The 15,468-nt window shown below is 37.8% G+C and overlaps 1 protein-coding gene across 2 annotated transcripts in view; it reads left to right on the forward strand.

The window, feature by feature from the left end:
• Positions 1–15,468, forward strand: part of SERPINI1 (serpin family I member 1) — a 104,792-nt gene that overhangs the window by 81,822 nt on the left and 7,502 nt on the right. For both annotated transcript variants that reach the window (XM_039322819.1, XM_039322818.1), the window contains 2 exons: positions 541–638; positions 11,821–11,907. In XM_039322819.1, coding sequence (XP_039178753.1) covers positions 541–638; positions 11,821–11,907 — 185 coding nt within the window. The remainder of the gene's footprint in view (positions 1–540; positions 639–11,820; positions 11,908–15,468) is intronic.

The raw sequence follows: 15,468 nt of genomic DNA on the forward strand, positions 1-15,468 counted from the left end.
CAAGAGATTTGCCAAGTTTGGCTGTTTGCTGCATACAGTAGTGATGCAGTTTTAAAAAACAAGGCTCTTGTTTATTTATCTTCTCTGATTCTTTGCTCTGTTTGTAACTGCTTTGTTGTATTTTTCCCCCATGTTCTGTTATGCAGGTTCATGATGCTATTTAAAACTGACTGCATTTCATTTTGCTTTGTATATACAGGCTCTCCTCCCCAAATTTCTATTGACTCAAAGTCCTTTGCAAGGGTGATGTTGTATGACTGCAAAACAATTAGTCTCAGGGTATTACTGCAAACAAGGCAATAACCAGGAATAAACTAGTGATGAATGTCAGTTCAATGCATTGTCTCTCTGAGTATCTCTCTCTCTCTTTGTAATGTGTTTTCTCCTGCTGAGCTACCTGAATGCCTTGGAGGCAGTTATTATATTATATTCTTTTCTTCCCCCCTCCCCGTTTTTCTACCAACAATTTGCATCTTTACTTCTTTTTTAGAGCAAAGGGAGTTAAGACTTTCATTTTTTTCTCTCCCTTTCCCCCTCTAGGTTCACAATAGAACAGGAAATTGATCTGAAGGATGCTTTGAAAGGGGTTGGAATTACAGAAGTATTCAGCCAAAGTGCTGATCTCACTGCAATGTCTGGTAAGCGGCTTTCTGTGATTTAGGTTATTGCAGCACTGCATTTATTTTCTTCCACGATAATTTTAAAACTTGGCCAAGAAAAACCTGGCCCACAGATGTTTTAGTTAATTAATTAAATTTCTAACCCAATATTCTCCAATGAGAGAATATTGAGGCACAGGTCGGAAAAAAAGCAATATTTGGCCTGGCCTAGGCTGTCCTAAAAGACATCCAGTGGTGGGATTCAGCCAGTTCAGCAGAACCGGTAGCTATTTTTTTGTTGCCCAGGCCCAGAATGGACTTCTGGAAGCAGCATTCATAGAGAGAACCAGTTGTTCACTTGAATCTCACCATTGAAGATATCTACCATCTTTTCCTATTCTGGTGGTCTCTAGAGCAGGGGTCTTCAAATTTGGCCCTTTCATGACTTGTGGACTTCAACTCCCAGAATTCCTCAGCCAGCCAAGTTTGAAGACCCCTGCTCTAGACTATTGGATGCTAACTTCCAGAACTTGGAAACTGATAGAAATTTAGAAGTGGAGGTGGAGTGTTACTTGGAATAGGTTTTATTATTTAAAAATGTTATTTTTCATTACAAAAGCAGGAAGATTGCTTTCTTATATACAGCTATTGTCTCTGTCTGGAATTTTTTTTTATTTCTGAAAGCTATTTTAATCTTCAAAGCTCTATTTTGTTTTGTTTATCTCCACTCTAACTTCTATTTGACTTTTATTCCTAAGGCCTACCTGACTTCCTTACTATCTGTGCTATCTTCAAGCTATCCATCTGTCTACCTGCCTGCCTGCCTGCCTGCCTATCTATCTATCTATCTATCTATCTATCTATCTATCTATCTATCTATCTATCCATCCATCCATCCATCCATCCATCCATCCATCCATCCATCCATCCTTCCATCCATCCATCTCAGTCCCAATCCTACATATAACCAACTACTTTGCCTTTGGCACTTTATTTATTTAAAAAAAATGTATATGGCCACCCAGCTCACTCATGGTGACTCCAGACAGCTTACAGAAATAAATGCTGTATTAATCTCTGTTGTCAGCTGCTTCAGCTGAACTTGACCATTGGAACTGATCTGGTGAAGCTTGACATTACCTCCAGTGTCCCACAGTGTGGTGCTGGCTTTTGCTTCATCTCCAGCTCTCTGACTGGCTTTATGTGAACTGTTTTGACCTCTGGGGCAATTGGCCAATCTAATTCCGTCAGTTTGGCATTTTCCTGTAAAATGGCCACAACTCCTGGCTCTCTTTAAATTCCCATTGCTACTATAAGTAATGAAACACCTACAACTTCCAGGGATAAGCCATTCCACTGATTTAATTGTTCTCATTGTCATGAAATTTCTCCTTAGTTCTAGGTTGTATCCCTCTTTAACCATCTTTCACTTGTTACTTCTTGTCTGTCCAGCTATTGGTTGGATTGGGCCTGCTGTAATAAAGTTTCTCTGGAATCACCTCTTCAACTGCTAAGGCTTTTTTTCCTCCCCACCTTCTTTAACAGCTCTGCATACACACATACACACACACAAACACATTTACATGGTGTCAGCTACAAGAATCTTTGGGCTCCTTCCCTTTTTCAAACCTTGAGGTATTGTTCTTTCTATCTTTCTTCCTTTTCTTCAGATCTTCCACTTTTCTGTTCCTGCCTTCTTTAAATAAGAAGCAATCCCCTTCTTTAAATACAGTAACTGCCTTCTTTTGAAAGAGAACAACTTCTTTAGCTTCCAGGGGAACAGAAGTGAGACGAAACAGTGTGGCGTGTTGTTTTATTTTTTCCCTTTTGCACATACCCTCTCACAGTCAGAGTTCATGCTGTACCTAAAGTATATGAATGTCTGCTTGCTGATTATCACACTGAGGGAGTCAGCTCAGGGCTAATGGATTGGTTCTTCTTGCTATCTGTCAAATTCTTACTAAATATCTCCAAATCCATAATTCTCTTCTCCCTTAATTTTTCTCAGTGTGTAGCTTTACCAATGGAAAAAAATGATTTAAGAATTCCGACCTTTGTTTTTGGTTTTGTCTAAATCAGGGATGTCAAACTGCCGGTCCTCATGTCGGACGCGTCATGCAGAAGCCGCACCCACCCCATTGCCGGCAAAACTCTCCCAATACATTGCACGATGTCATATGATGTCAGGTCTAAATGAATCATTTCCTTCCTCTCTAGGATTAGTCTTCTTTTTCTTCCTGCAGCACACAGTCCATTTTTAACTACAGATGAGCCCAAGAAAATTAAAGCTATCTGCACTGTAACTTCTCCTCTATAGATTATGAATTCAATAAGCACGCTAACTGATACTTCCTTGCCTTCTTAATATTTAACCTTAACCCAAATTTTTCATTTTCCATTTTTACTTTGATAATGAGCTTTTCTAAGTCTTCATTATTTGAGCTAATGAAATGGAAGTGTCTGCATAACTTAAACCATTAGTGTTAATTTTGTAAGTGCTGTTAATTCTTAGTATTAATTTTGATTCCAGCTGTCATCCTTTCAAATCCTACCGTGCTTTTAATATATCTCATGCACAAGTTAAATAGGTATGAGGAGACAGAATACATTTTTAATCTCATTCTTTTTTCCAGTTATGAACCATTCTGTTTCTCCAGACAGTTTTTATTGTACCACTTGATATCTTCTGTGTTAAAAATACTGTAAATGCAACTACCGCACAACTACTTATTATATGGGATTCAGTTTGGCCTTCATAATCACATGGCTGCGTTAAAAAGGTATTATAGGATCCAAATTCCTACAAAATATATTTCAAGGTACTTGCTTTGTTTCAGGAAATAAATATCACCAAAACTGAGCAATCTCTGGCTGAGCATCTTTCCATACTGGCTATGGATATTCTTTGGCCAAGTTGGATTGGCCTCCTTAATGCTAGCTCATCCTCTTAATTGTAGCTGGAAAAAAAAATAACTTGCCAAGAAATTGCATTTTGATGGCTTTCTAGTGAAATGATACTGATTCTGGGATATGAGAAAACCAAATGCACATTTAGACAACTAGTACAGTCCTCCCTTCCTAGAAACCGACTTGCCTATACTTAAACACCATATCAAACTACAGTTCCAATATTCTGTTGGAAGACTGTTATTCTTAACTCATTTGAATGCCCTTCACAGAAAGGAAAGTCTGTCACAGAAAGGAAAATCAAGAAAATTCTGTATATTTTATTTTATTTCTATTTATCATTTTTATAACCCATGTTTATTATTTTTATGAACAATTTAAGGTGGCAGATATATCCAACAACCTTCGTTCTCCCATTTTTCCCACAATAACGACTCTATGAGGTGAGTTGGCCTAAGAGAGAAAGAGTGACTGGCCTAAAGTCATCCAGCTGGTTTTCATAGCTAAGGCAGGACTAGAATTCACAGTCTCCTGATAATTGGCCATAAGTCACCTAGCCAGCTTTCATGGCTGGTTTCAGTATTTTACTGTACTCTATGACCATAACAAACTTAGCTGCATTGCTTCATTTGTTAATGTTCTTGATTAAAATATCTTTCCTTGTCCCTTCTAGTTTGATGTTGAAAGTCTGTTTTTAATTAACATACACTCCCAAATGTTTGTTCACCATCATGATTCCTTGTCTTGGATCTTTTCTTCTTTAAAAAGGTTGAACATACTCTTTTTTCTGTTAATTTTTGTGATAGCTCTTTCCTGAGATTTTGTGTTCACAACTTGGTTACCAAGTCTGTTCATAACATTAATCTTATATTCTGAGGGTATGTCTTACAGATCAAATATTTCTGGCACATCTACTTTTCTTAATTTTGTCATTCTAACCAATATATTTTATGGTAATAATTCATATCTGTTTCCACATTTGTGCCTGGAAGTGTTCTAGCTTATTAGTTTTCAGTTGTCTGTATTTTGTATCCATTATATAAAAACCCTATGTCTCTGAAGATTTGATGAAAGTTTAGACTAGTGGGATGGAGGTCTTGAAGTTAGATAAATGGAGAAAGGTGGTACAAATAGAGCAGAACTGTTCATTTCTCCTCAGGTGAGAAACAAGGGGAAGGATGTCACTGGCCAAGAGATTTTCCTCTTGCCTGCTGGATGAGAAAGGGGCAATTGGAAGGGTGAAGGTGTGGAAGAAGAAGGTGAGGACAAGTGTTGGGTGTGTCAGCTGTTCTGTTACATTCTTTTGTTGTGTGATAAAACTCTTTGAGAGGGGGTTGGAGGGAGTACAAGAGATGGAGGCAATAGATTCTGTAAGAGAAGAAAGGGCAGGCAAGAACTTCATGGTGGTGATGGACATGGGAAGATATGGCAGGAGGCAGGGTGAATTGGCTGTTCTTGGGGAAAGTTGCCTTGGTATTAGGCATCAGTATCACATTCCATCCTCTTGGTGCTCCTCTTGGTCATCAAAACATCACCATCCCTGAGTTTTGTTTGTGCTTCTAAATGCTAGATCGGTCTGTGAGAAGACCTTCCTCATTCACAATTTTTAAAAGATACTTCTCTATGGAATGTGGTTGACTGTAGAGACAGAGATAGGCAAGATCCATTACCAAAGTACAAGAGAAAAATTGAATCTTAAGCCCATAACAAGCAGAAAATATGCAGAAAAAGCTCAGGCACACACCTCCTTAATTTATATAAATGTAAGAGGCAGAGGAGATACTGTGCAATGAGATGTGCAAGATGGTTTTTAGACCCACTATATAGGCCAGACATAAACTAATTGGCTAAAATTATTTTTATTGAGAGTGGCTATAATCTTGGTGTGATTCCAAAGGGAACTTAGGGTTCTTAGGAACTTCCTAAAATTCAGATGCGTGCTTTGGCCGAGGAAGAGAAAGAAGAACCAACTGAGTATGTTTAAGAGCCTCCCTGCTGTTACTGAACATCTATATGAAGCTACTGGTTGAGGTTATCTGCCAACATGGGATTATATTTTACCAATATGCTAATGACACTCAGGTGAATATCTTTGCCTGGGGCCATCTTTCCCAGCATCAGGATGCAGTGCGGGTCTGAATGGGGAAGAATGGTTTCAGCTCAACCCTGAAAAGATTGAGTGACTATGGATTTTATAACTTATAAATTCGATAAGTAAACAAAAAAATAAATGTGATTCTGATATTGTTTTGCAGGTGATATCCAGGTGTCAAAACTGCATATATTTCACTTGAAGCAGTTGTTGGCATTGAAAAAAACCATTATTTTCACTTGATTAACCTGCCCCCTGAATTATTATACACTACATAGCACATAATAATAATAATAAATAAATAATAAATAAATAAATAAATAGTAATAATAATAATAATAATAGTAATAGTAATAATAATGTTGGAAGGGACCTTGGAGGTCATTAAGTCAAACCCCCTGCTCAGGCAGGCAGGAAACCCTACACCATTTCAGACAGATGGCTGTCCAGTCTCTTCTTAAAAACTTCCAGTGTTGGAGCATTCACCGCTTCTGGTAATTCTGGTAATATTCTTGTAATTTTTGGTACCTTCATTCTCTACCATGACATTTCAACCTGCTACCAATGTACTACTTTCTTTCTGATATTGCTTTTCTTTGCCTTTGAATTCTTCAATATATTCCACTTTCTTGACTGTAGTGAATAAATAATCTTGTCTTCTGATTCTGTAGAAGTGATATTGTCATGAATTGAGTTGCAGCCAAACATATACTTAGCAATGACCTTTGTGAATATCATCAACACATCATTGCTTCATACAATTTAATACCTTAAATAGCGCATCTGATTTTAAATGCTGGTCCATCTAAATTCACTTATTTCTAAAATATGTAATTTAATGCATTGTATTTTACTTTGACAATGACAATGTTCTGTCCGTGTCATCTTTAGATCTTTAGATCCTGATCTTCTTCCCCAGTTGATAGAGAAATGGCTTCCAATCTGGGCAAGTGAAGGGCAGGAATCTTATATCTGGCATTCAACCTTATCTGTATATTTGAACTGTCCACACGGTTCTCTTGAAAACAATGCAGAAATAGAACACAGAACATAGAATAACAGAATCAGAAGGGACCTTTGAGGTCTTCTAGTCCAACCCACAGCTTGAGCAGAGGAACCTACACTATTTCAGATAAATGGTTGTCCAGTCTCTTTTTGAAAGCCTCCAGTGATGGAGCACCCACAATTCTGAAAACAAGCTGTTCCATTGGTTGATTGCTCTCATCGTTAGGAAATTTCTCCTTAATTCTAGGTTCCTTGGCTCAATATGAGCTGCTTTGAAGCTTATTCCTGATGAATGTACTCTTTCATTTATGATGGCTGTTCTTAACTATCATGAGTGCTGTTTTTAACTTAAAACAATGTAAATAGTTGTCCTCCATAAACAGCCATAACATTTGAAGAAATAGATGAGGGAGGGAAAATTATCACTGTGCTAGTGACCCTGTACAATTTCAGACAAATAGCTATCCAATATCTTCTTAAAAACCTCCAATGATGGAACACCTACAACTTCTGGAGGCAATCTGTTCCATTGGTTAATTGTTCTCACTGTTGGGAAGTTTCTCCTTATTTCTAGGTTCTAGTAATAGTAACTAATCCTTGATTAGTTTCTACCCATTACTTCTTGTCCTGCCTTCAGGTACTTTGGAGAATAGGTTGACCCCTTCTTCTTTCTGGCAGCTCCTCAAATATTATATATTTATTGGCACTTCTTGAAATATTCTTAATTTGTTTTTAAACATCACAGTTCAAAGAGCACAAGCAGAATTTCATTTTGTGGGCATAATTATAAAATCCAATTGGGGAATTCTAAAGTCTGTTTCTCCTGCAGGACAATAAATAATGTCTAACCTTTTGTAATAGGTGTGGTATAGTCCTCCAGTCCCTTGGTGATTTTCTTAGAGAAGACTTTGGTTTTACATGTTTTGATCCTTCCCCCATTGACTAGGGTCCTGTCATAGAGCAATAGAGATTCAATTAACTGAATTCATATCAAATCTTTTGATATCAGCAACTATAGTTTGCCCTGTTGGTTAATTTCTCCCATCATCAATATCTCTGTTTTCCAAGTTATCTTGATCTCCATCCATCACAGACATATTGTCTATTCAGATCTTGGTTCTCTTTATCTTTGAGTTTGGAGAATTTGATTCTACCATCCCTCCAGGACAAACATGATATACTGGCATGTTGGAAGCTTTCCATACAGGCTTTTTCCTACAGCTAAATGGAAATCCTTTGAGAATTTCACACAGAAATAGTAATTGAATCCTGCACAATATCAGATCCATTTTTATTCAGGTGAAAAAGACTTGGTTCTCTCTTCAGTTGTATTAAAAAGCACAGCTGGTATCCATGGATAGTAGCATTTACCTGAGCAGAATTAATAGAGGGTCTGAGCCATCTGCAATTTGGCAGCTGTTATGAAGCACATTGCAGGCTAGCAGCCCATTTTAGTAATGATCAATGCTGAAATGTCACCTTAAGATCAAAATTCCTGTTCCATTATAGAAATGGGTAATTGGTGAATATTGATCACTACCCTTCCACCAGTCACAGTCATCATGGCTAATAGTAAAAGATGTTGGAAGATATAGTTTAACTACTGTGTGCTGGAGTTAACAGTTGTACTAGTTTAAGAACTAGTTGTTGTAGAGAATCCAGGAAGGATGTCTGCTTGTCAGCTTTCTAATAATGTTGGACTGATGGCTATAGTCAGAAAAGATTAAACTTTGCCTCAGTTCAGCTGAGCAGTTCTTATGTTTTACTTCACAGCCTTTTTGATTTAGCTCTTGGGAAGTTGGTGCACCCAGGCACGGGAGGAGGTTATAAAGCACACAAACCAGTGTGGTATTGGACTTGCACTTCCTCCCAGAGATAAATATTTTCCCAAAGATTTATACCACCTAACTCCCTTACCTACAAAAACCAAGAGAAAACAACCCATTTTAGCCAAACAAATTAACTCCTCTGCTGTTTAAAGATCAAATTATTTATACAGGAATGTTGAGCATTAAGCACAGAAAAGATTAATGTGCTCTAGGATAGCACTGTTAATTTTTCTTCATGAGTAAAGTAGACAAATCCAGGTGATATGGAAAAAGTGGTTGCCTACATTTTGCTTTATGAGACAAAATGTAGAGCAATGCTTTGGAAACCAGTTAAAATTCCTGGTTTAGCTCTGGTTTAATGCTGTATGCCTGTTTTCTTTATTTTCATATTTTCATAAAAGCACCTTTCCTTTTTTAATTGCTAGAGGAAAGGAAACAAATAGAAAAGTAGCAGCATTATGTCTTCCCTGCCCTGTTTTTTAATTGGATTGAATCTGATAAAAAAAAACAGTCTCTCTCTTTCTTTGTATAAAAATAAACTTATGACTGGTGGTTTAGCAACCCTTCAAAGTTACAATGGACTCCCCCAAATGTCTTTACAACCTAGTACCAAAGTTCCCCCATGGTCACATGACTCCATTTCAAGCACTTAGCAATCAGTCTGCGTTTAGGGTCATTTTCAACATCCCACAGTTTACAACATTTTTGCCAAAAGCTGGCATTTAGTAATAGTAGTAAAGTTGGAAGGGACCTTGGAGGTCATCTAGTCCAACCCCCTGCTCAGGCAGGAAACCCTACACCATTTCGGACAAATGGCTGTCCAGTCTCTTCTTAAAAACTTCCAGTGTTGGAGCATTTACTGCTTCTGGAGGCAAGCTGTTCCACTGATTAATTGTTCTCACTGTCAGGAAGTTTCTCCTTAGTTCTAGGTTGCTTCTCTCCTTGATTAGTTTCCACCCGTTGCTTCTTGTCCTGCCTTCAGGTGCTTTGGAAAATAGCTTAATTCCCTCTTCTTTATGGCAGCCCCTGAGATATTAGAATACTGCTATCATGTCCCCCCTTGTCCTTCTCTTCATTAAACTAGACATACCCAATTCTAGCAACCGTTCCTTATATGTTTTAGCCTCCAGTCCCCTAATCATCTTTGTTGCTCTTCTCTGTACTCTTTCTAGAGTTTCAACATCTTTTTTACATTGTGGTGACCAAAACTGGATGCAGTATTCCAAATGTGGCCTTAACAAGGCATTGTAGAGTGGTATTAATACTTCAGGTGATCTTGATTCTATCCCTCTGTTAATGCAGCCTAGCACTGTGTTGGCCTTTTTGCTTCCAGTTTTCAGTAAAAACATCCCATATCAAACAGTGGGTTCACTTAACAATTGTGGCATTCACTTAACAGCCACCACAAAAAAATGTTATAAATTTGGGTTGGTCACATGGGTAACTCACATTACGACCATCATGACTTACAGGCTCAATTACAATCGAAAGTTGAGGCTGATCTGTATATTCATATTTATGAGGTATATTCAAAGTGCTGGTTGTTACCTATAAGGCCTCCCATAAATAATGGTGTTCAGTAATATCAGGGATAGTTCTGTCTGTCCAGTCTGATTATCATGAGAAACTAACCCATTGAGAGATCTGTAGAGGAACAAGGCGATGGGCATTGTTATAGTGAGTCTCCTACTCTGGAATACTCTTGTCTCCAGAAGGACAGGTAGCCCTGACTATCTTTTTACTTAGAAAAACTCTGAGGATTTGTTTTAATTATTCAAGGCTTTTGATTCATTATATGATTGTTGGGTTACCATTTTATTACAAGGAATATCATTTAATATGTTTTTGTATTATTTTTCTGGGGTTTTTTTTTCATTGTGCACCACCCAGGGTCCTAGTGAATGTACAAAAATAAATTACTGGATTCAATCATCTCTTCTTTTGGAGTGCATCAGACTTCAGACTTTCTATAGTGATAAATTTTTGTCTTCTTACCTCTCTTATTAGATTTGGAGGGGGCCTTAGTCTATGCCCAGCTATGTAGCAGTACCAAGATGCCTTTGGCTCATATTTAAAAATTAAGCAGTGTTAGATCTAATTAGTACTTACTTGGGAGATTATAAAGAAATCCCAAGGCTAAAGGCTAGACTGGAAAGTTGAAAAATGTCCTGGAAAAAGAAGTAATCTTTTCCATATCATTGCCACAGATAGGTTTATGTTGTCCCCAGTATTGAGTTGAGTGTGTGGGCTCCTTGGTGCTGTTTGAACTTGGTTGTTTTCTTGCAGATGTTTTCTTGCACTGATGATGTTGCCTAGTTACCTGTTGAAACATCTGCAAGAAAACAACCAAGCTCAGAGGGCACCAAGGACTTCACAGTTCAACACTGAGCTACAAATATTCTCTTCTATGAATTCAGTGTGAAGGAGACTCAAACTTTATTATATCTAGTTGAATAAAATAGATTTTCAGCTATAGGAAACACAGCTTGAGATTCTACAGAGTTAAAGTAATCCAATGATGGACAGAAGAGATTGCTGAGTGTTTTGTAGCACATCACCATGAGTTTCATTATTTACTCCAGTTGGCTATCAGGGCCAAGAACTGACCATGTTTGGGTTACCCAAAAAAAAGAATGCTTGAAAAAATAAACACCAGAAATGGATTTTCTCAAGAAAGGATTTTATGACCTTGTTTCTGATTCTAAAAGTGACAAATTCCTGTGCTGTTCATTTGCTCAGGGCATCTGTTCTTTAATTCTTCCCCTCTGCCTGATTAATGAAGACTAGTAGGTCTCAGGGTTCTAGGGAAAATTGCAAAAAGTCAGTAAACCTGAAATCTCTGCATTCATGGGCATCATTTTGCTTAGACTTGGGGTTGATAAGCTTTTGATTTATTAATACTCTGGATTGCCCTTTTCTTTTATTTGGGGGGCCTTGAGATTCTTAATTTATTTTTTGCCTTGATATGATGCAAAATTGCATCATCATTTTTTGACAGTTGAATCACTGAATACTTGACCGTGGGGAGGTTGTTTCAGGAATTAAAAAAATAAGGTTGCAGAGAGATTCCAAGGACAATAGGTTATCTACATCTGGCTCAGATACACTAGTAATCTGATAGTTTCACATTTCAGTATATGAAATCTGAAGGTGTCTTATCAGAAGAAAATAGTGGGACTTACAGAACAGGAAAGAGAGAAGAGAAAAAGAAATAAAGTACCTAGAGTTTAGATTACAGAGGGTGTCATCTGTACCTTTTGAATGGTAATTGTTCACCATTATTGTAAACTAAGCCCAAAGCTTATTTTTCTCTGATATTGGAAGACATTTATAGGTCTTTTGTGGAAATGCTGAATTGCTAATGCTCCGACTTTTGTTTTTCCTCCAGACAACAAAGAGCTTTACCTGTCAAAAGCAGTTCACAAATCTATCCTTGAAGTTAATGAAGAAGGCTCAGAAGCTGCTGCTGCTTCAGGTAAACTTTCTAAAAGTGTGGACTAAATGACATGCCCAGCTTTTTAGCAAAAAGATGTATTCCCACAGAATAAACTGCTACATGGATTGGGCTGAAGCGAGCAGTAGCTGGGTGATCCTCCTCCTCCTCCTCCTCTGTCATTTTTTTTGGCAGAGTTGTCAAGATTTAGACTTTTGCTAGGAAAGCTTGAAGTACAGTTAACTGTCTTCTAGAGCAGGGGTTCTCAACCTTGGCAACTTTAAGACTTGTGGACTTCAATTCCCAGAATTCCTCAGCCAGCTTTGCTGGCTGAGGAATTCTGGGAGTTGAAGTCCACAAGTCTTAAAGTTGCCAAGGTTGAGAACCCCTGTTCTAGAGACTTGGGATTTCAACTCAATCAATCTTTGGCCGTTGACTGGGACTGATGAGCTTTGAAGTCCAAACCGTCTTCAAGGGCCTAGGTCAGACATGTCAAACTCGCGACATCACGTGACGTCACGCAACGTATCGGGACGGTTTTGCCATTGCCAGCAATGGGGTGTGTGCGGCTTCCAGATGATGTGTCCAGCCCGCGGGCCGGCAGTTTGACACCCTGGCCTAGGTTCCTGCCCTTCCATGGACAGCCAGTGGTAAGCTTCACAGCTCAATTTTCCTCTCCTTAATTCAAACCCAACAATCCTAACAAGATGCATTTTATGTGTATTGTGTAAGGAGGTGGAGGAGAGGCAAGCTCCTGGTGCAATAATCCCAGCCATGGATGTCTGCTAGCCTGATAAGCATATGAAGCAGGAGCATGACATTTATCTTCTCATTTTCATCAGCCAAAGTAATTAATGGCTTAGCTCCCAAGACAGCTGTGCAGATAAATACTTCGTAGTACAGTGCAACACACCTTGAAAGGGCAATTTCGGAAAAGCTATTTTGGAGGACATTTTCCCATGCTTTCTAGCCATTTGTTTACCTTTCTGGTAAGGTCAATGAGTGGGCAGAAGGCTCATTTAAAACATGTCCCCAACCCTTGAAAGGTTGGGAGGAAGACGTTGTCTGCACTTAATTATAGTCTTGGCATTACCATGAAGAGGAGTTATCCAATGGTATTGGGTTATGCCCAGTACCATAGTACTGTCCGGGAAGAAAGCAAGCCCTAATCTTTAAAATATAAACCCTACTTTTTAACTTAGTCAAGTCTCTGTTCTTAGATGAAACAGAAGTCAAGAGAATTTAAACAGATATATGTCAAAAGAATTAGAGAGTATTTAGATGGTGAACTAGGTTTTCTAAAAAAAAAGGCAATAGAAACTTGGCCATTTGCAATTGCATTATGTGTGTATAATACATTTGAATTCTGAGCCAAGGAAATTCTGCAGCTGATTCTGTTCCATGATATATTCTTCTCCTGCCGCAGCCTTTGATTAAATGTCTTTGTAATACCAGAAGGAAAGAAGGAGGGAGGCTGGACTGCAGCACCAGTGTGAGGAGATAAAAATATCCCTTTGCTCTTATCAGAAGCATCAGGTTGCGGCTATATAACATTACATCAGTTTGCAAGATCTTTCTGTTTCCAGATGAGCTGATGATCAGACAGAAATAAGAAAAAGTCATAGATCAGAATGGGCAATCTGCAGCTCTAAGACCCTGTTTTGCGATTACTGTTGCTGAATATTGAGAAGCTAATTTCTTATCATTTTGAGCTAGGAAACACTTGAAATCTAAGCCTCAACTTTATCATTGAAAGTATTTTTTAAAAGGATTGAAAATAATCCTGAAATTTTGCTTCTCCAATTTCCCCAAGGAAGAAATACTGGGATTTTCAGTCCTGGTAGGGGAGTGTTTCTCAACCTTGGCAACTTTAAGATGTGTGGACTTCAACTTCCAGAATTCCCTATCCAGCATGGTGGCATCGCTGGCTGGGGAATTCTGGGAGTTGAAGTCCACACATCGTAAAGTTCCTAAGGTTGAGAAAGACTGTGCTAAGATGTGAGATATGGTCCCACCAATATTGCATCTTTGTCCTACCTATTTCACAATTCAGCTTCTCCCCCAACAAAGTGACCCACTTGAATATATTTGAATATCACACACCCAGATGGCAGAACTACTTGCTTATCACGTACAAATATATATCTGTCACCCCCACAGATTTTAAATAATTCTCTTATAGGTTTCAAATCATGTATCAATTTCCTTTATATATATATATATATATAAGTAGAAAAGCACAATCTTTGGAGATTGAAGTCTCTTATCTGCTGCCAATTTGCATTCCTACTGAGCCCTGGCTGGAAAGGTCGATTCCTGAAAACTACAGAGACAAGGATTCATTTCATGACTGGGCATGCGTGAAAGTTTTATTTATTTCATTACTATCTCCTTTTTATATGTCAGTATAATAAAGATAAAAGTTAATAAAATGCTTGCTGTAAAGCTCTAGAGGAGAGTCACTAAAGACTTACAAATTTAATTAAGACTAAATTTTGTCTTAATGCTAATGTATTTGAACTACAATATTTCCTGTATATACTGATATTACAAATTAAATCTGCATATTTTAGATGTCTCAGCTTAAGTGTCAGAAAAACACACAGCTTTCTGGATGCTAATTCAAGTAGATAGCCAATCCTGTAAGAGATAACCAGGTTGAGCCTGAGGGCAAAGTCAAACAGATCATTAGTCTGGAGTTCCTACACCCCCAAAAGAGGGCCCCACTTGAAGTCTCTTATCTGCTGCCAATTTGCCTTGACTGTTAGTAGATCAGATTCTTTTTTTTAATATATTTTATGAGATTTTATATGGGTAGGGAAAAGGTAGGGTCGGTGCGGGTACAAGAAAATCGGGATAAAAGGGACAGGGTGTGGATAACTACAGTAAATACGTAATTCAGCGAACAAGCTGTCGTCCAGGTTTTATATTAAGTATTATTGTTTATATAATACTAGACATTTATAAGAATAAATCGATATAGTTACAACTGACATTTGGTAAAAGTCTAATATTCCTTTAAATAATTGACATAGTTAACAGCATAACAACTATTTCCAATCATCAACCTTAATACTTAATATAGTAAAACTCTAAAATCTCTTCTTATTCTAACGTGTTTCAACCCACTGATAAAATTTTCCCCAGGTTTTATAAAAGACTGAATCTTCTTTCTCCTTCATCTCTAACGTTAATTTGTCCATTTCTGCACAATCTAGGATTTTCAAAATTATAATCTGGTCTGATGGTAGGTTTTCATTTTTCCAAAATTGGGCAAATACTATTCTTGCAGCTGTTAATACATGTAATATTAAATAATCATTTTCTTTGCCATAGTTAGGTCTTAATATACCTAACAGGAACAGTTCCGGTTTAAATTCTATCTGGATTTTCATCATATTTTCTAACCAAGTAGTTCAGATTATTGTATAGGCTGCATAGAATAAACTTGCAGTGCTTTTGAACTCTATCCTTCCTCCTGGTTTCTTGTGCCTGACAAATCCCTTCCAAACAGTTTAGCTATAAGAAATTCTTGATGGAGATGATCAACATTATAGTCCCATATATCTTATGCTGACCATGTTGGAGAACTTCTTGCAAGTT

Source organism: Crotalus tigris, unplaced genomic scaffold (genome assembly GCF_016545835.1).
Source record: "Crotalus tigris isolate CLP2741 ecotype Arizona unplaced genomic scaffold, ASM1654583v1 scf7180000024131.857555, whole genome shotgun sequence".
Classification (NCBI taxonomy): Eukaryota; Metazoa; Chordata; class Lepidosauria; order Squamata; family Viperidae; genus Crotalus; species Crotalus tigris.